Source organism: Ascidia mentula, chromosome 2, assembly GCF_947561715.1.
Source record: "Ascidia mentula chromosome 2, kaAscMent1.1, whole genome shotgun sequence".
In the NCBI taxonomy this organism is placed as follows: Eukaryota; Metazoa; Chordata; class Ascidiacea; order Phlebobranchia; family Ascidiidae; genus Ascidia; species Ascidia mentula.
Window position 1 is genome coordinate 7,257,218 of NC_138567.1, and position 20,774 is coordinate 7,277,991.

A 20,774-nucleotide genomic window follows, 5' to 3' on the forward strand; every position below is an offset into this window, starting at 1 on the left:
TTCGGTCTATTGCGTTTGCAGTAAAATGGAGGTCGAAAGATCTGAAGGCCGTTTAGATGGCGATGAAACTAAACCATCGACAGATCATTACCAAACTGAGTCAGAGGCAAGCAAAGAGAAGTCGGCTACTGAGGAAGTATCACAAATACTGACAACGTTTTCCAACTCAGTGTCTGACTTTGGGACTGCATCCAAGTCGTTTGAACTATCAGGAAACAACAAGGGTGATATCATAGATTCGCATACTGATAGTATGTTGGTGAACGATCCTCACGATCAGGGTTGTCATGAACACTCGTCACCTCCTATTTCATCATCTTCCTCATCAGGTTCCGAAGAAGATGTAAGTAACTCTAAATTTGCTTGTTTTATCAGAATTTACAACGAAATAAAAGAGTAGGCATTAAAGTGATCAAACATACGTATAATTTTGTTCCTCAATTGACTGACACATGGTTTTGAGTGGCATATTTAGCATAATGTTTGAATAAAACATGATTTTTTTTTTCACCAGGAAGGTGAATCAGAGGCAGAGAGTTCTGAGCTTGATGATGAAGAGTGTAACAGAAGAAGAACACAGTGTATCGATGAAATGACCATGATTGAGAAGCAGTTTATGGATATACGTGACCAGTAGGCTTTTTGTACCACTGTTAACTTTAAATAAAGAAATATCCTGTCTCCAGGTTATACAGAGAAAGACACACCCAAATAACAAAGAAACTAAATGAAGTCAATTCTGGTACTGCATCAGAATATCTGCAACAGGTTCTAGCATTGGAAAAAGGCAAACAAGTCAGACTACAGGTACTGATAATTATATAAATGTTTTATTTTGTGGCATTTTATTTTGGCTACATTTTGTGTATGACATCAATATGGACAGCATTTATTTCTTGTGTTGCTAACTCCAAATATTTAGGTATCTGACCTTCTTCGAAGACTAAGGGTGGAATCTCTGCAAGTTGTATTGGAAGCAGACAAAAAGTCCAACACACAACACTTAAGTGTAAGTTTTCATATCATGCAATGTTACACTTCAAACAGATATGTTGTTTTCTCCAGTTTTGATTTTCATGCATATTATTATTCTTCTATTTTCCAGAATGAAAAGAAAATGCTGACTGAGCAAATTCAGTTTGAGTTTGACGAGAAAATACATCGCCTTGAGGAAGATCGCAACAATGTTGATCTGTCAACAGAACTGTGGACAGATGCTATTGACCGAGAAAAGGAGTTTGATGTGAAGGTTGGGAGGAAACACAAACGCAAGGAAGAGACTGAGCAAGTGTTCAGCTTTGGGCCTGTCAAGCGAAGGAAGAAACCAGTGACTGTTACTGATATCCTTTTGATTAGCTTCATTACGATCTTGCCTGTATGGTATGGGAGGCTGTCAGGGATTGGCAATGGTGTCCATATGTTAACTCCCGTTTTTAACAATTCTCTGTCACAAATTTGGGGTTTGCCTGTGTTTAACCATACATAGGTATGACAGGCTTGGTGTTCATAACTTTGAATGGAAAAGCAAAAGCTAATATGCTGGATTTAAGCACACATATTTCCTACTTTTGATTGTTCCAGTTGCTTAGTTTATAACAGAATAATTTCTGCTTTAACATGAAATGATAGTGGTGGCAGTGGTAACATAAAGGCTACAACTTTGTTATTTTTCCCTGACTTGCAAATTACGCCCATATATAGTATACATGCTCAAGGACACCGACATTGTAGATGATTGGACAGCCATAAAGATGGCTCTCAACATGAGCCAGAGACACAAAAACACTTCCAAAAGTAAAAATTAATCTGTGGTTCCCACCCAGGAAATTCCTACTTTTGTTCAAGGTTATTTCTTTTCCCAGGTTTAAAAAAGCGCCTTCCCTGTCGTTATGAAGATGGAAAGCTAATCTATGCTGGCAAGCACTTCATGGAAGGTCAACCTGTCTCAATTCGTAACGGTGAAAACACCACTCGGTAAGTAGACGCTCTGGTGACAGTGTTTCTCAACCAGCGGAACGAGTAGGCTGCGATTCTGGGTCAAAATATGTTTGAACACAAAAACGAAAAGAGCGTACCCAAACTAATTAGATACTGTGCCGGACAGTTTTTATGGCAATGAATTTAGGCCACACGGCCAAAAAAAGTTTGAGAAGCACTGCTTTAAATGTATGACATACTTTCAAAAGTCCTTTTTATGTTCCAGAGGTACAATCGCTGGCATCAGCCACAGCGACGTTTTGGTTCAACAGATGAACGGCACCAAGTCCAAGCTACATTTCCACCAGTTGCAGCGCGGAAAATATTCCTTACAGCACAGGTGATGCTGTACGTGCCCAGCTAACTTTTTAATATCTCGTTCCTGTTTGTGGAAGAAGTCTTGAGAAAAGGGTAGTTGGTGTACCTGGGTCACCAGTTCGTCGTTTATGTCGCAACAAACTTTTTTACTCTTTATATTTTGCCCTTGATGTAATGACTTGCTACTATATAACTACGCTACTATTGTCGCAAAAAAATAAAATGACAAAAATTTCAGTTGTGTGTCTTACATTGAAATTAGTTGTATGTTTTTTTTTAAATCCTCCGACTGTACTGAAATAATATTCAACAAAATGGTTTCATGGAAACCCCCTAAAACAAAGTTTTGTGTGTTTGTTCAGGCGTGACTAAATACGCGCGTGTATCTGATCTGACAAGATGTTTCGTCACACTTAGTTGTAATTATACTAATTTACAGCAGAACTTCCTTTTCCCAAAACAACTGTTTTAGATTTTACAAAAACTTTCTCTTTAAAATTGTTCGTCTAGCTAAGTCTGTATAAAATACGGCATTTGTATCATAAACAGTGGTTGTGGGGCTGATTAGGCACTTGGCATTTTGTACCTGTGTTTTTTTAGCATTGAATTTTAGCAAGCAGAAATACATTTGTGGCAATTTTGCTTTTCATGACCAGTCACGCTTAGTGAACGTTACATCATTGTACAACAATACTAACCGCCCTTTCCATAAAATCAAATTAACTCTTTACTTCTTCTTTCCTTGGTTAAAGTAAAAGGTTCAGTTTAAGGTTTTTCTCTTTTGATAACTTAAATCAAAAACATGAGCCAGGGTGCAGAGTTAAATCATGAGAAGCAGGAAGATGTCGTAAATCCCTGGGAGGTTCAAGGAACCAGTGAAAAGGGTGTGGACTATGACAAGCTCATCAGTAAGTTTTTTTCATGTGTTACTGTGTAAAAAATGCATACAACTAATACGCTACAAGTGGCATTGCACATACCACTAATAACCATATGAATAAGCCTGGTGTTGTTATATAAGAAAATGGTATGATAGTGCTGAAACTTGACTGGATTCTTTACAGAAAGATTTGGGTCATCAAAAGTAGATGAAGAATTGTTAAAGCGTTTTGAAAGGATTGTCACAGCCCGTGGGAAAAAGGTTCATCCATTTTTGAAGAGAGGAATTTTCTTTTCACACAGGTTTTCGACCGTATTAAGCATAAACATGTTACCTTATTTTTCATTATGTATGGGCTTTTAGAGAACTTCACCAAATTTTGACTTTGTACGAGGAAAACAAGCCTTTTTATTTGTACACCGGCAGAGGACCATCATCAGAAGCGATGCATCTTGGCCATTTGATACCATTCATTATGACAAAGTATGGGTTATTGTATGGCGTCATTTCAGCTTGTGGTTAAAAAGAACTGTATTTTTAAAGGTACTTGCAGGAAACGTTTGATGTACCCTTGGTAATTCAACTTACCGATGACGAAAAGTTTTTATGGAAGGATCTGACTTTGGAACAGTGCGAAAATTTGTCCTGGCTTAACATGAAAGATATTATTGCATGTGGTTTTGACCCAGAAAAAACTTTCATCTTTTCCGATCTCAATTACATTGGGTAAGGCCTTAGCAACGGAATAGACTTGTGTCAACTTTTATAAAATGGTTGATAATTGTAGGTCGAGTAAGGCGTTTTACTGGAACATGAAGCGCGTGGAGAAGTGTGTAACATTTAACCAGGTCAAGGGAATTTTTGGGTTTGGAGACAGTGATTATATTGGTAAGAAAAAAAGTGGCACAGGAATACTAAACATTGGTGATATTTACACAACTGTTTGTAAATGTTGAAGGTAAAATCAGTTTTCCTGCAATCCAAGCAGCGCCATCATTTTCTTCCAGCTTTCCACACATATTTAATGGGAGAACCGATATACCCTGTTTGATTCCATGTGCTATTGACCAGGTAAATTGATATGAAGAGTACTAAAAGAGTGAATTATGTGATAAAAAATTCCTATTAAAATAATGAATTATGCTTTTCAAATATTCCTTCTATTACAATTGTTAATCAGGTTCATTTCATTCTTTGACATGTCATATTTCAACAAACACAGGATCCGTACTTCAGAATGACAAGAGATGTTGCTCCACGACTCAACTACAAAAAACCTGCCTTGTTGCATTCAGTCTTCTTTCCTGCTTTGCAAGGAGCTCAAACCAAGATGAGTGCCAGTGATCCCAACTCATCCATATACCTCACAGACACTGCCGCCCAAATCAAGAAAAAGGTTGAAAAAACGTTTGTGAATGGTTAAAGCAATAAATTGTGTGTGTATATTGTGACAGTTAGACCCTTACGAACAATAACTGTCTTTGTGAAGATAAACAAGTACGCTTTCTCTGGGGGCCGGGAAACGATCGAAGAACACAGAAAGCATGGAGGGGATTGTAGCGTCGATGTTTCATTCCAGTATTTGCAGTTTTTTCTAGAAGATGACGAGGAACTGAAAAGGATACGACAGGTTTTTAACTATTTTGTATCAATAAAAACTATTAAGCTGGTGTGGTTTCCACTAATGACCAAAATTTAATGTAGGAGTACTCATCTGGACAGATGCTAACAGGGGATTTAAAGAAACGACTTATCGAGGTTCTTCAAACCTTGGTTGCTAAACACCAAAAGGAAAAAGAAAAGGTAATATATCTTAGAAGTAAAAAAGAGAACTCTCAGTCATTGTTTGGACAAAATATGTTAATAAAATTTCTTGGGATTGCAGATTGACCAGTGTAAATTGGACTATTTTACAAGAACAGACAGATACAAATGTTGTGACAACTACCCAGCACCCACAAAGCCAACCAGTAAAAAGACCAAGTCTAAATCAAGCAAACTGGCCAAGTCGGTTGAAAACATGACAGTGGAAGAGACACAGAACAATGCTTCATAACCTCGAGGGTTTTAAACGAAATCAACCTATTTTTTCTGTTTTTAGATATATATTAAATGGAGGGGTGGGTGGTTGATTAACTTACAGAGGTTGGGAAAATCGTTTGTCTTTATTTCAGTTACTATTCATCCGCGGCCTGTTGCATTGCAGAAAACTGTGAATTTATTATATGCGAGCCGAGTTGGTTGAACTTTGGGTACATCCATACATGGTAAACTAAATACTTGTGACATATGGTTCATCAAGTGGAAAACATCCAGGAAAAATGTCTTGAATGGCACAATTTCATTGCTGTGTGTATCAACTGATTTGCACTTGAAAGAGATTGCCAGCTAAATTTTGTGTGGTGTTTGTCAAGGTGATTTCAATGTGCAATGCAAGTTCAATCAAATTCTGCAACTGTTATGGCTCGTGCCCAAAAACTTGAAAACCAAACGTTTTATTCAATAGCATTTGGAATCAATTTTTTTTACTGTTGACCAACAGTTATCCCCCTTTGGAGTCTTAAGACTCAGTAATGATTTTTGGCAAACAAGAGAAACTGTCACAGGATGCATTAAGCCAATTAACCTCTAAAACTCAATTTTTAGTGTTTAATTGTGAGATGGGGTATTAAGATAAGCTGCATGAAGTAAATTGCTGCAGAAAATTTTAAAACCGCCAAATGTTTGCTTCAAGGCCGAACACATTTTTCGTGGACAAACCAATTTCCTAAAGGCTAAGTTTTTGAGCTGCAAAAACGTAAGAAAAAACACGTTTCATCCCTTCAAGTACGAGTATGAGGAAAATGCAGACATACGATGTTTCGTCGTAAAATGACATCGTTTGTGAATAATCAATTTTTGGTTTATGTTACCTTATGGCCTAAAACTAATCAAACTTTGTGACGTTTTTGAAAAAAGACGTAACCCCGATAGATGTAAGAATTCACAATCACATATCACGTCGTATTACAGCTGACTTAAAGAGTAAAATTGTCTGGTGTTTGAACATCTCTGGGCCAAAGCCAACCTCTGCATGGTCTCAGCTGACTGTACTGTTTTTACCATTGCCACTGGCTGGTAAAATTTGTTGACAACCAAAATGCTTTCTTTTCAAAACTATATTTGGAAACTTTCTGCACAATGAAAAACAAATACGGTCAAGCATAAAGTGCGCTATTTAACCATGTTCACAATGAATTGTGGAACTTGTATGTTGTAAGGTGTTTCGATGCCAAATAGAAGAAAACACATCCAAAACTCAAAAAGGCACTAATAGCGTAGTTTCTGATACTTGTTCCAATATCAAGCCATGATCCATCAGCCTCTAAAATCTACAATAAATCGCACATCATTTCAAACTAAATAGTCCATCCAATTCCCCCTTGTCCAGTTTTTATGATTAATGAAATAGGTTTAAAAAAATGGGCTTAACAGATAAAAAACACATTCTTACCTTGTAAAAACTTGTCAGATTCATAACATCATTAATCATGGTCACAATGCAGAACACTTGCAAAAATTTGGCCCCAGTTGCTTTCATAATAGCTGTGAAACCACACATTACCAGGAAGGATGGAAAGATTAACTATAACAAAATCAACATTAGTATAATCACTTTATTTCTTAATAATACCAACCTTGTATGCACGAAAAAACTCCTTCAAAATTGGACCATAAGAAGTGAAAGGGATCAAAAGCTTGCTGTCAAATGTATTTATTACATCAACATTTCCCATTCCAAAAAGTGCCAGGATAACAAAAACAAGCAACATGTAACATCTTCTAACATTGTCAAATGAGATTTCATTGTAAACAGTTGTTCTTCCTGTTAAATATTTACATTTTCTGAAATCATTTTGGTGCATACCCCAACAAATTTAATTAAACACAAATTATGGAAAGAACCATAGTTTTATTGCAAATTTATAAATTATATTTTATTATAATACACCACAAATATCACAACTATTTTTTCATACACCCTAATGATTTTTTAATTTAAAAACTTACCCAGCTCGAAGTGTGTTTCAGCAAAATCTAAATCTTCTATAGTGGCTTTCTTTCTTCCACTTGAAATATTGGACAACTTGAATTCAATGCAACCCCACAAAACAATAAGGGCAATAAGCAACACACAAAACAGAGCCTCGCAAGTGGAACACAACAACAGATATGCAGCACAGTGACAAATATAAAGACACAACATGCGCGGTGCAACTTTAGTGCTTTGAAACAATGGAACAGTCCACCCGCTAAGTAAAATCAACCAATTAACAAAGCGCAGAACTGTTCTGAACAAACCATGAACCCACATTCTGTGAATCATAAACCATGGCATCATGCCACCAACTACAATTAAAATTGGTAGAAAAGACCATGTTTTAGTCTTCAACTTTCTGTTTGTGACATAACACACTACAGAGCACAAAATAACAGTAAAAACTACAATGTATAAGTTTAGCTCAGATTGTTGAAAGGGTAAAATGGGAAATATGGCTAAAATAAGGCATAAATCTGTAGCATAAAATTTAATGTTTGATATATTAAGTTTGACAAAATATGCTGCAATGAGCAGCAACTGGAAACTTAATAAGTATCGGTGAAGAAATCCATGCACTATTGAGCATGCGCCAACAATTCCAACCAATGTGTACAACATCACCTCTTTCAATAAATTGTAGTTGCGTCCTACAAGAACCCAGACAGCTCGAAAGGCACTTGAATATAAAGTGAGAGAATAAAAAATGGGTAAAGGTAATAAGTTATACAAATAGCTTATAAGAGAGACTTTGCATAATAGTAAATTTAAAACAAACCACAATGCAAAAATCACATAGAAAAGAAACATTAGAGAGGGGTTGTGAATGTTTTTTGACTTTGAAAGTTTTAAAATTTGGCTCTTTACACTGTTTGTTTCTTGTATAGCAATCATGAAAGCCAATATAATCCAGCCTATGTATGTCAAAGCAACTGACCGAGACAGAACAACTTTGTGGTATGTGTGATAGTAATTAAAACCACTTTTTGAGAGCTCAATTAACTTATGTGACAACTTTATTGCATCTTCGTAATTCTTTTTTGTTATGGAATCTAAAATATCTGAAACATGTTTAGTTATACTGTTTTCACCAAGGCTCCAAAATGGCCACAAGAACCATGCATTTTCACTCATTTGTCTTTGTTTGACAACAAATTTTTCCGCCATTTGCTGTGCATTGGACAGCAACAGCTTGCATTTTGTTGCCATGTCAACACCCAAGTAATGCAAAGGTAAAATACCATTGGAATTAACCGGAACTGGCAAACCAAGCAAAGATGCCATAAGAACTGGTAGGTCAGACTGTTTTGCATCAACCCTGTACGAGGGTTCTAGTTTCCAAGATCTGTTAGAAGATAATTATCCCAGTTTAATATATCTTTTATCGATATTACAAATAGAATGTTTTGTTAACACAACAGCAACAAAAATAACATAACGATTTTATTTTAACAAAAGAAACTATCTCCCTAAATGATGATGCTTTTACCAACAAAACAGGTTACATTAAAAAATATCATACTTGGTTCTTTGATACTCAAATGAGCCAAGATGTTGATCGTTGTATTTTACATGTTGTGTTGCTCCTGATCCCCAAACAATTAAAGGGGATTCTGTTTCTGAGTAGTGGTTGCCACCATGACCACCTGTAAAAAAGATTATCTAAATTTCTGTCGTTACAAAACACAATTAACCACAATATATTTTAGGAAAGCCATAATACTCTTTTTATTGAGCTTTCTAATGAAATTGCCATTTTGAAAATTATCGTTTTATGTGAGAATTTATGCTCATAAGTTTTTACCAACATCAAGATGTCCATGATCAGAAGTAAAAACATAACTTGTACGTCCGTCATTGTCATAAAATTCTTCTATGAGATCAACCATCCTTTTCACTCCAGCATCCACAGATTTTATGTTGGAAAGATATTCCCTTTACATAAAGTGAAAAACAAGGATTTACAGAAAAGAAAAAAATGAACAACAATTTTTTATTCAAATTTTTTTATTTTTATACTTAATATAAATTTTAATGGTTTTTAAGCATAAATTTCAAATTCCCCAAACCTAGGAATTTTTCCATTGTATATTTTTCCAAAAAAATATCCATTTTTAAATTAAAAAACACAACAGTTTGTACATGTGTTGTTAAAAAATAATATTTTTTTACAACCCACTTCGATAATGGGTTGTGACGGTGGCCATTTTCATCAATTCCCAACAAATGTAAGAAAAAAACAATTTTCTTTTCCATCAATTTGTCCTTGAGATTTTGATCTTGTTTCGCTCCTTGAAAAAATTTCTCCACATTTTCAAAGACCCATTCATCTCGCATGGACAGATCGTGGTAGCCATAACCCTCAGGAAAGCACGAATACTTCACATGGGGACCTGCCACTAAAAACAACACAAAAAGGCAAGTAAAACCATTTTTTCTCACAAAAAAAAGAAAAAAAATTTTTGTCGGTTAAACCATACACATTTTCATTACATCGAAATAGAAAAAAAAGGAATTATAGTATTTATGGTATCCACGTTCAAAACAACAAGTGATAGCCTTGCTTACCTCGGGCCATCACAATGTTGCTTGTAATATTTGAAATAATTATGACTTGAACCAACTTCTATGTATTTTTACAGTAATATGTTACCTTCAGCTAACATTGGAATGACATCATCACTTCCCCAAGCCCATGTTGATTTGCTTTTGTTGAATATGCTGTCGAACTTAACAGGATTCTTGCTAAAACCTTAGGACAATTTTTGCATTGAATATACAAGGGGTTGGTTTTCTGATCAATTCTTATTAACAACATTAATCAATTTAATACCTTTGGTTCATTTATCATTGAAATGTGTATTTTATTTTGATTACTGTTTATTGTATCTTAAAACATAAGATAAGAAATGTTTGATTAATACAAATGCTTCATTTTTAAAAATCAAAACATGCCATTAAAAAGTCCACTAGGATCTTCATGGAATCCAGCCATTATGGTAACATGACATGGTCGTGTTTCTGTTGGTGCTCTGCTGTGTGAAATGCCCCAAGTACCTTCCTTTTCAATGATTTTGCTGTTGACACAGATAGGAATTAGTATTTTTGCACTTATGCAATGAGCTAAAAACGTGAATCAAAAATATCGATACTTATTGACTACATAACTTAGGTATACAACAGGCTAAGAGCTTAAAAACTATTTTTTTCTTTATTTTTACAACATACCAGTAACTTAAATATTAGAGAACAGCATAACTGCTTAATTTACGAAATGTTACCGTAAAAATGGAGCTCTTGTTCTACCATTTTCATCTAACTCCAACAGTTTATCTGCTCGTAAACCGTCAGCCGAAAATAACACAAGTCGACTGGCAGGGGCATTCACATTTGGGTGATGGTCTTTAATTCCATGGACCAATGGTGTTTTAAAATATATGTCAAATATGCATGCAAACTGCAAAGAATGCACTATAAAACTTAAACACACAAAGGTCCATAGTTTCATCTCCACCTTTAAAAGTTCTGCTGCAAAATGATAAGGAAAAATGTGTTTTTTCCATTCTACATCAAATATCCAATCAATATTTAAGCAGCATAAACTTCTTTCGAAAACTCTGTGCCCTGCATGTCTAAACATACAAAGTTTGCATTGAATGTTTTCGTATGACTAAACCGAAACTAGGTTCAAACTGACTAATTACACATTTTGAAATGCCATTTACATTTGCAAATTCCAACATTATCAAACTGTCAATAAGGATCAGAAAGTTAGAATGCCTTCGGGCAGTGGTTTACTATTTCACGTGAACAAGTGTTTTACAGAATTATTTGTCGTTGACATGACTGTTGGTGGGGAAAGTTTAGCTGAATTGCAATTGTAGCGACACTAAAACTGAATCACTAAACAATCGCAAGAATAAAGGAAGCGATGCGTCCTGAAAGCCAATTGTTTGCGCAGCCCAACGACTGCCGGCCAAAAACCGTTTCAAACGTCGCGCGTGAGTGCGTTAATTCTGCGAAAATAATCGCCGACGATGATGCAGAGAAGAGGTTCCCAACCTTTTTTCTTGGTGGACCCTATTTGGTTTGTCAAAAAATTTTGCTTCTACCTATATTTACGTGTAATGCGTGTTTTCCTGCGATATCATAAGGCTGAAACGTGCTTCCGCAGTTCTGCACGTTTTTAGGCTAATGCATAAACATTTTTCAAAAATATAAGTTTTTCAATCACATGGTGTGTGTAGCCTATACTTAAAGGTTGCGACGAACGCTCTACGGACCCCTTATTGAGAACCACTGATGTGGAATAACAATTACGACAAACCCATGTGTCCCACTCGTATAGCCTACCATGGTACTACATTCAAAACGAAATTTTTGTATTTCCTTTTCGGTATATGCGTGTAGCCTACCATGGTATGCACCTAAAAACAAAAAGTACGTACAGGCAAAGAAAAACCTCTGAAATTAACAGCAACTAGTACGTCTGGCAGCTACCTCTGGCTTTGGTGTGCTTCTTTACCACGGCGTGGAAAATACCAGCAAACGGACACTAAAGTTTATCTGCAACATGTCCACGAATGGGTCATGTGTCGCACAGTATTAAAAGCCACCTTTAATTTGTTCACGCCGTTAACACCAACAGAAACGCACTACTTAAATACACCGACGTACGCAAAGCATTACAAGAAAACTTCTAATTAACACATACCGACTGGTGACGGAAATGCTCAGAGGAAAGGGTCGAATTTCATTCATTTACAACACAATTATGTCGCCTATACTATAATAGAGTATAAAAGTTCTCATGCCTGCAGTAACAGAATATTTTTCTTTTATTTTGCGCCAAAAATATTTGCTTTACATTTAAGAAACCGCGTACAAGGACAAAGACACATGGACGAAGTTGCGTCATTATATTTATAAACAATCTTACATGTTTTTAACAATGTATCAACTCAACGATATTAACAAACTTTGTTAAAAACTTAACCATTTCGTTTGTTTACCTATTTCGTGAAAACAATACAATGTCTGACGCGTTCGACCAGCAATGACAAAAACGATTGTGGTCGACCTCGAACGACGTGCTGGCCACCCATAATATACGCAATATAACAACTTGTTTTTCACAGATACGTTCAACAATGAAAAACACGTAGCGAATCAAAGGGACAATTTTGGGAACTTGAAGCCAGTCAAAAACTTGGCCGCTGCAAAAAAGAAAAGCACAGATATGATCATAGTCATGCTGATAATGAAATGGCTGATGCTAGTTCCTATGTCAAGCCACGAACCTTCGTCTTGGACCTACAACAGTATCAGAATTAAAGATGAACGCTTGTGGTAATACTTACAGGTGACTTACCAAAAAGAAGAAATGAACACTCATGAAGTCGCTGATTATCAATACGAAACAACACAATTGAGTAAAGTGCGTTTTCGTTGCCACAGCAACGCTGCAAAACGTGCAGACCACAAGAAAGTAGGGTAACAAAACCTGCAGCAAGAAATAATGTGCATGTTATCAGTGCATAGGAAGGCCTGAGTACGTTCCTACCTTGTACATTAGCAAACCTCCCATTACTGTGTGGTTAAACACAGTAATAAAAGGCAGGACCACACGGTTGTCAAAGCTGTTGATGCTGGCAATATTTCCAACGCCGAAAAACGACAGGACGGTAAAAAACAAGAGCATGTAACAGCGTCGTATCGTGTGGAACGAAAGTTCTTTGTGATGGCCACTCTCACCTACGACATTCAAACAAAAACACTGTTAACACGACGGTCAGGTGAAGACACCAAGAAAGCATTTCACCTAATTTAAACAGATGTTGCGAAAAATCTAGCTCGTCAAAAGCGACTGTTGATCTGCCGGATTGCTTTTCTGAGATTTCAAATTCAACCGACGTCCAGGTGGCCAGCAAAAGACAAAGGGCAACGCAAAAAAGCGCATCATAGGATAAACTGATAAGAATATAAGCGGCACAGTGCAGAGTGTAGATGCTCAACATGCGGTGGTACACTTTCGTTGATTGAAAAAGAGGTAAGAACCAACTGGACAATAACATTGTCCAGCTGAAGATGTGGATGAAAATGGAAACTTGACCGTGCATGTGTGACATTTGATGCGCCAATGGAGAAAGAATGCCGCATGCAATCGGCAGGGGTGAGAGTAACGTAAGGCGTTTACTTCTCAAAATCCAATTTGCGAAAATGCATAAAACGGAACAGATAGCTCCGGCCAAGAATACGGGCACACCACCTCGACTTCGGCCCACAACAGGTAACATAGGAAAAACAGACAAAACTACACACATAAAAGAAGCCCAATATTTTTTTGATGAGGTTTCCAAGTTTAAAAAGAGCATGGCAAAAATTAGTAGCTCGACACTGAGAACGTACCGATAAAAAAAGCTGGCTACCAAACTCCACGTACCAAGTAAGCCTACCAGCGCATATACGACAATCCCCTTTGTTACATCAGGGTTTCCTTGAAGAATCGTCAAAGTCACACTAAAGACACCTTTTTTGGTTGTGATATAATACCAAATTGGAAAAGGCAACATACAATAGATGTAACTTGGCAACGGCACTTGTGACGTGTACAGATGAATGCAGAAGCAAGTTCCAACCATCACGAATAAACAAAACGTCAAGGTTAAATGATGTTTCCTGACAGTTGGCGATCGTTTAAGCAACTGGCTTTTGATGAAACTTATCTGTTGCAGGATCATGCACAGGGCAATCACCATCCACCCGAAGTAACTGAGAACAATGCAGGCGGAAAGCAGTGTCCTGTGATAGGTGTGGTAATACTGCAGACCCTGCAGTGACAGTCTAATAAGTTTGTGGGATAAGTCCAATGCTTCTTGGTATGTCTTCGCAAAAATACAGTCAGAAATTTTGCGAGTGATGTCGGCAACGTCGCTTTCACTAAGATCAGGAAAGGGTGAGAAGTACAGTGATTTTTGTCTTGTCAACTTAAGCTTTACTAAAAACTGTTCTGCGACTTGCTGTGCATTTGAAAACAGCAGCTTGCATTTAGTTTCAGTGTCTCCTGATAAGTAATGTGTCGGCAACACACCAACTGAATTGACAGGTACTGGGAGAGCAAGCAATGATGACATAAGTGGCGTAAGGTCTGCTTGGTTAACATCAACCTGGTATGCTGGATCCAAGTGCCAAGACCTGCATTCCAATATCTATATTTGTATCATAGCAATTGGAAATGACATGCATATGTAAATGTTGGGCTACCTGGTCAACTCAAGTGATGACTGATCTAAGTTGCCATTGTATTTCACATGTCTGGATGCACCAGACCCCCATACAACTAACGGTGTTAATGTTTCCGAAGGAAGGCCCGCTCCGTGAGAACCTTTAAAGAAGATTAACAAGTTCACCTTAAGACTAGATGTTTAAATACCATTCCTACTTTGTTACCCCAATCTGTCATGCCATGATCTGCCGTGAACACATAACTCGTTCTTCCATCGTTTGCATAAAAATTATCAAGTATACCCACAGTCTTTTCAATTCCTTTGTCAACCAGATTAATGTTTGCCAGGTATTCTCTATTCAGATATTTAAAAATATATGACTAGATGCTACAAATAAGGCCAAATAAACTCACAAATAAAAACGTGTATAAACATACTTTGAGTAAGGTTTATGGCTATGACCATTTGTGTCAATGCCTAGTAAATGAAGAAAAAACACAATTTGGTCCTGCATCAACATTCCCTTCATTGTTTCATTGTCCTTTGCTTGTAAAAAGAACTTTTCCACCTCATTAAACACCCAAGTATCAAGAAGTGATGAGTCATTGCCAGCAAAATTTACAATTCTATTTGAAAAGCAGTGAATGTGAACATGAGGACCTGCCCCTGTAAAAGCATCAACAGGAAAATGCAATCAAAATTGTGAAAAGTGTTCAAACACAACAAAAACCTTCTGCAAACATTGGAAGGATATCTGGGCTTCCCCAGGACCATGTTGAACGGCTCTTGTTGAAAACACTGTCAAACTCGACAGGGTTCTTTTTCCAGCCTGAACCACATAATGCATTGTGTGATAAATGTACGCATTTTAGAAAAAAATTTATTTTCTACATATTTACTAATACTACACTACCTGAACAAGATTGATACATTCCAAACCAATAGTACTAGTAGACACTGTTCATTATTTCTAGCATACCCAACAAAATTTGTCATACCTTTTAAAATTGCGCTTACATCCTCATAAAATCCAGCAATTAGTGCAACATGCCCAGGCCTCGATTCAGTTGGCATATGAGTGTGTGACACTCCCCAAGTCCCCTCATTCTCAATGATATTTCTGCATAATATTACAACAATTGATATGGGTCTAGCCTGCAACAGCAAGTTATGCAAAATCTACCTTAAAAACGGTGCTCTTGAATTGCCATTTTCATCCAATTCGTAAAACTTGTCAGCTCGAAGTCCGTCACCTACAATCAACACTAACCGAGAAGAAGGGGGCTTTACAGGTGGCGGATACTCTTTCATTCCGTGTACCAATGGCGACTTGAAGTAAATGTCGAATATGGATGAAAATAGCACGACGTGAACTACGATGCTTAACACAATAAACGACCAAAATTCCATGTTACATTTATTTTACAAACTGGTCAAAACTTCGCAATGAAATTTGATAAACGTCGGTTTGTTGGAGATGTTTGCATACGAGTTACTCAACCGTAACGATCCAGTTCACACATGACTAAATGCCGGTTGGACTATAGAAATCAACTTACATACATGTAAGTTTCATTGCTTCAGGCTTGTTAAGCTAAATTGAAGGACATATAAAGGATATGCTGGTGTTCTTATCAGTAGTTTTCGAGCATAGATTCTGGTATATACAACGAATTACGACATAATTTTGTGAAAAACCTCGTTGCCGTGCTTGTTTTAATTCTTATCGTGAGCCTCTACCCAAACGACCAATTACACCCACACCTCCTTACTTTGTTGTTTTCTGTGTTGCGGTTAATCTCACATTTACGTATAATTACTATTTTGTATATTTCCCAACTTACGTGACTATTTTTACATGCACGATTAAGTTATATAAAAAAATTTACATCAAACAACTATGGTCAACACGATTTCAAAATATACGACAAATTCTTTAATTTCATATCTCAATAAAGGACATAAAAATGAAAGGCTCGACAAAAAACTCTGCCTTAAAATAAAGGACTGTAGGTGACTTCACGCTGCAGGGCCATGTGTAATTTTTCACGTTGCTGTTGTAGGAACACGTGTTATGTTATGGCATACTTTTGTTGGATTGTTTTGTCATATGGCTACGTCGCCGTATGTAACTGCGGTTGTCTCTCGCCAACTCTTTAAAGGAAATCGTTGCCTAGCGTCATCACCGGGAGCCTGTTAACCACACGTTGTCACTTCCAACATAAACTATTAGCGTGTAACGCATTCGTTCCTTGTGCTACAACTAGGTTTTTTTGAAGTTGATTTGATAACCCCATATGCCCTGGTCCTAAATGTTATTTAAACCACTCAGTTTTACACGTGGACTCACCGGAGTATTTAAAGACTTGTACACGCGTGATCATGGCGCTTGGGAGTGGCTGTAAACCCCGTGTCACTTTTTCTATGAGCGTAAAATTTGTTCAGAGACTTCCAAGTATAAACACTACACGCATAATAACGACACAAATATTCGTATGTCTTTGCTGGTACGCAATGCACGAAGTTAAAACTGCGCATAAATAATATACATAATAAACTTGATTTTGCTGTAGATGCCGAAAAGTTGGATGAAACAAAGTTGTTGGAAGTTATGCAATAACTACATTCTATCGCCGCATTTGAACTACCATTTCCATCCAGTTTAGAAAATATATTAAAAGATATTGATATAAAAGATACCGAATAAAGTTTTCATTAAACCAAAATATATTGTGAAAAAAACACACAGACATAAAAAGGCGAACTCCCACTTACAACAGACAATTTTGTATCATAGGCATTAGCAAAATTTTGGCCGATTTGTTTGAAAACAAAATGCCGAAATGGTTTTAGAAAATATCGACCCGTCACTTATGTCCGCCCATTTAAACCGTCAATCTAGATGTAGAAAATTGATTTGCCGGTTAGTTATGACAACACGAGCTGCTCTATGTCCAGTTTTCTCTTTTACACCGGTATATTTTTTGTGACAGGTGAGCTATTTTTGGATCCTTTTGTTGATCTGAAGGCATTTTAGGTGATGGCGTTTTAGTAAAAAATTGTACTGGAATAAAACCAGGTTAAAAAAACTGCTATAAGGAATATAGGTAGGAAATTTTGCAACTTTTTTTCTTTATGTTATTTTCTGCTGCGTTTTGGTTACCGTAAAGCACTGGGTCGTAATTAGACGCACGCCAAAGATAAATCATCGCCTGGTTAAACAGGGCATGTTATTAATCAAAGATACGACGTCAAATCTCTGCTCGGTCGACGTGTATCGAGCAAACAAAATTGCGCTCGCGTCGATATCAGCAACCACTTTCGAATGCTGACAAACAAACACGAGATAGCACAACCATCCTCACAAAGAGCACTTGGATGGGTTCTCTTGTTCGAGGACGAATCCGTGGCTTGTGACGCGCTTATGACGGAAAAACATTTTCCGAGTACAAAATATGGCGATTGTTGTTACTGGCGTAGGGTCGCGGGCCTCTTTGCTCAATGGAACTTAATGTGGGTTGTTTGAAGAGCAATGTTTCACTGTGCTATTGCTGCTGGCAATAGCGAAGCGGCCGTTCTGTGGCATCGATGCTGGATCGCGTTTTCGAGCGGGACAGAGAAACGCCAAGGGCCCTTGAACGCGTACTACGGAGCGGACGGCAGCCCTGTGTCGCCTTGGCTCCCACGGCGTCGCAAATTGATCCTTTTTATTTGCGGCCCTAAGCACTGGCAGCGTTTTGCCTTTTTGTCTAATCGCGCTTTGCTACTTTCCGATGACTATGAAGCCCGAACGACTGAACGCGCGCACGGCCTTCTGGATGCACTTCAATCACGCTCTGCTGAAGTGGGGTGTGACAACCCGGGTGTAATTGATCCACACGGGCAAAGCGCGCAGTGCACAGGCAGCAGTAAGAGCTTTACTGGGAGATCGTCGATAAAGTTGAAAGGGATATGTGTTAGGTGCGGATGTAACGCAGGTTCATGAATTATGCACTTGACCATGTGCAGTATAAAAGTGCTTCAATATACCGACTGCACATTGTAAAAAGTAAGGTTAGATATAGTGCTTTTGCATGGTTTAGCTCAAGTGTTTTGAAAATGCAGTGAATGCACAATAACGTAGTCGCACGCAAAGGCTGGAGCATCCTTGCATAAACAAAATAGATTGCATTTGGTACCGGACTTGGGTGTCAGTTATAACATCTGCTCAGATAGAACCTGTATGTAAAATAGGAATTAAATTATGTTATGCCTTGTACAATATGTGAGTTTCTTTGTGCAGAGAGGTATCAACCTTCTCCGTAGGGAAAACGTGCCATGAATTTTTAATTGAACAACTTAACATTTTATCCAAACGTCAATTTGCTTTGGGCGGGCGAGAGCGAGCACGGGAAAAATGATTGTCAAGTGTGAATGAATAATTCATCGGGGATAGAAAACGAGACAATAGAATGTCGGAGAACGTTTTCGGATCGGCAAAATCTCCCGGCTTGCTTTCGCCTAACCTAAGAGTGAAAGCACAAAAGCGGCGCCGGACAAGGCTGGCTACTGGCGACGTCGATCTGGAGCGCTCGACGCAAGAGCTGTTGACTGCGCTGCGCGATCCCGTTGTTTGCCAAAACTCCACTTTAAAGCCGCTTCCAGGAATATCAGCTGTCGATAGGGCGCCCGCAAACGGTTTGTTTGACAGCCATTCGTCGGAAGCTGTGAAGGAAATGGAACTGACTAACCAAAGTCGACGAATGGAAAAGCAACGCGGGTCCCGCAGGAAGCGATTCGACGAGCTGGAACGATGTCCGACATTTACCAAAAGCCAGTCAGCTGCGGACGAGGACCCGCGAGAAGTCGTAGGACAAAGTAAGGCAAAAGCACGGGAAAATGTCAAAGTCAGTAACAGACCTAAGTTAGGAGATGACACGTCGATTTTCTCTGATATTTCGGACGAACTGGGGTTTGAACGGAGAACAAGGCGGCGAAATAGCAGAAGGGCGTTGTGTAACCGACAATCAAAGCTTGAGGATACGGGAGCGTCAAAGGATATATTCTTGGACACAGAACAAACGCCGACTGTCTCGAATGCGTCACCGAGGCGTAGAATTAGCAGGCGTGGCCGAAACAGTCCCGCTGTTGTTTCACCGATAGAGAAGCTCACGCTGCGTGACGGTTGTTCACCCAAAGCCAGAGTCCGACAACGGTCCCTCGCCTTCGACGGTATCTTGGACGGACGCGAGAGCAAGCTTAGCACCAAAACGACACAAGAGAACATCAAACACCACCAAGAAGCAGAACAACCGGGAAGGCAATCAAAGCTGCAGCCGATAGGCGATGGACTCGAACTCACGAAATCCAATTTGAAGACACACGATACCGAACATGATGTCACACGACCAAGGAAACCGAGGCGACGCCAAGGTCGCAACCAAACAGACGTTTTTGAAAAACCTCCTGACCACGCGGCGTCCGACATCATGAGCACTGTATCTGGGGATGCGACCGAAGCTTACGACCCCACCTTTTCCGGCGCCACCCGCCCCGAGGTCAACTCGCGTCTTTTGGCCGGTTTGCGGAACGCTAATCTGGAGAAAGTTAAGGCCGCCGCCTTCCCGCAGCACAACCACGCATCTGGGCATGACCAACAAACGAGCGGCGATGACGTGAGCGTCGACATTTTTACGTCACCGAAAAGACACAAGAAGCGCTCGCGTCGGCGGCATCAGCAGCAAGTGGAGAACTTCGATTTGATGCAGCAAGATTCACAGCTGAAGAACGATGTACGATCTTCGTCGCAGTATCTCGCAAGCGGGGGAACAGAGACGGTGACCAAGAGCGAATGCGTTTTCGGAAGCATCGGAAATGATTTAGGTGGAAAACCGAATTTCGGAACTGGCCACAACGTCTCCCCTAGACGAAGAGCCTACAATAAATATCTTCCACCACTATCAGAGTCCCTTAATCATTTAAAATAAGGCATGTCACGGTGTCACGATAGCATGGTTTGTTTGTATTTGGCTCTTTAAATTTGATGTCATCCACAATTTTCGACTTTTCATTGTCACAGTTATCAGTTGATGAACGGCACGCCTACAAGCATCCTTAGCGAATTTCCGTTTCAAAGCGTCCACTTTGAAAGTTCAAATTATAGTATGTTTATATTGTCAGGGTTCCATATCGTTGGCATGATTTTGCGTGCAAATAGTCAATAAAATTTGTTCTATTGGCCAAACGTGCAAGAATCGTTTTATTTCTAGTGAATGCCGTGCCTTTTTTTGCCAAATCCACATCCTGTGTGGCGATA

General features: G+C 38.5%; 5 protein-coding genes across 5 annotated transcripts; 3 read left to right on the forward strand and 2 right to left on the reverse strand.

Moving 5' to 3' along the window:
- The first annotated feature begins 7 nt into the window (after positions 1-7).
- Positions 8-2,519, forward strand: LOC145889330 (breast cancer metastasis-suppressor 1-like protein). The gene is made up of 8 exons (XM_082980269.1): positions 8-343; positions 515-633; positions 687-807; positions 923-1,009; positions 1,106-1,340; positions 1,690-1,794; positions 1,863-1,974; positions 2,204-2,519. The coding sequence occupies exons 1-8, from the start codon at positions 26-28 to the stop codon at positions 2,319-2,321; spliced, it is 1,215 nt and encodes a 404-aa protein (XP_082836395.1). The 5' UTR covers positions 8-25; the 3' UTR covers positions 2,322-2,519.
- Positions 2,520-3,050: 531 nt separating this feature from the next.
- On the forward strand, positions 3,051-5,558 carry LOC145888378 (tryptophan--tRNA ligase, cytoplasmic-like). Its single transcript, XM_082979115.1, has 10 exons — positions 3,051-3,203; positions 3,360-3,477; positions 3,539-3,658; positions 3,719-3,901; positions 3,963-4,063; positions 4,134-4,246; positions 4,398-4,571; positions 4,665-4,805; positions 4,880-4,978; positions 5,061-5,558. The coding sequence occupies exons 1-10, from the start codon at positions 3,098-3,100 to the stop codon at positions 5,229-5,231; spliced, it is 1,326 nt and encodes a 441-aa protein (XP_082835241.1). The 5' UTR covers positions 3,051-3,097; the 3' UTR covers positions 5,232-5,558.
- A 796-nt stretch (positions 5,559-6,354) lies between these two features.
- Positions 6,355-10,777, reverse strand: LOC145889363 (GPI ethanolamine phosphate transferase 1-like). Its single transcript, XM_082980307.1, has 10 exons — positions 10,535-10,777; positions 10,209-10,330; positions 9,907-10,005; positions 9,433-9,652; positions 9,058-9,188; positions 8,776-8,899; positions 7,226-8,598; positions 6,853-7,040; positions 6,669-6,800; positions 6,355-6,546 (listed from the first exon to the last, which is right to left on the reverse strand). Exons 1-10 carry the CDS (start codon positions 10,759-10,761, stop codon positions 6,403-6,405), a joined length of 2,760 nt encoding a protein of 919 aa, XP_082836433.1. The 5' UTR covers positions 10,762-10,777; the 3' UTR covers positions 6,355-6,402.
- Positions 10,778-12,136: 1,359 nt separating this feature from the next.
- Positions 12,137-15,947, reverse strand: LOC145888757 (GPI ethanolamine phosphate transferase 1-like). Its single transcript, XM_082979591.1, has 10 exons — positions 15,663-15,947; positions 15,478-15,599; positions 15,210-15,308; positions 14,917-15,145; positions 14,703-14,833; positions 14,517-14,637; positions 13,075-14,447; positions 12,817-13,007; positions 12,625-12,756; positions 12,137-12,566 (listed from the first exon to the last, which is right to left on the reverse strand). The coding sequence occupies exons 1-10, from the start codon at positions 15,887-15,889 to the stop codon at positions 12,423-12,425; spliced, it is 2,769 nt and encodes a 922-aa protein (XP_082835717.1). The 5' UTR covers positions 15,890-15,947; the 3' UTR covers positions 12,137-12,422.
- A 2,820-nt stretch (positions 15,948-18,767) lies between these two features.
- LOC145889476 (uncharacterized) lies at positions 18,768-20,774 on the forward strand. Its single transcript, XM_082980435.1, has one exon. The coding sequence runs from the start codon at positions 18,931-18,933 to the stop codon at positions 20,443-20,445; it is 1,515 nt and encodes a 504-aa protein (XP_082836561.1). The 5' UTR covers positions 18,768-18,930; the 3' UTR covers positions 20,446-20,774.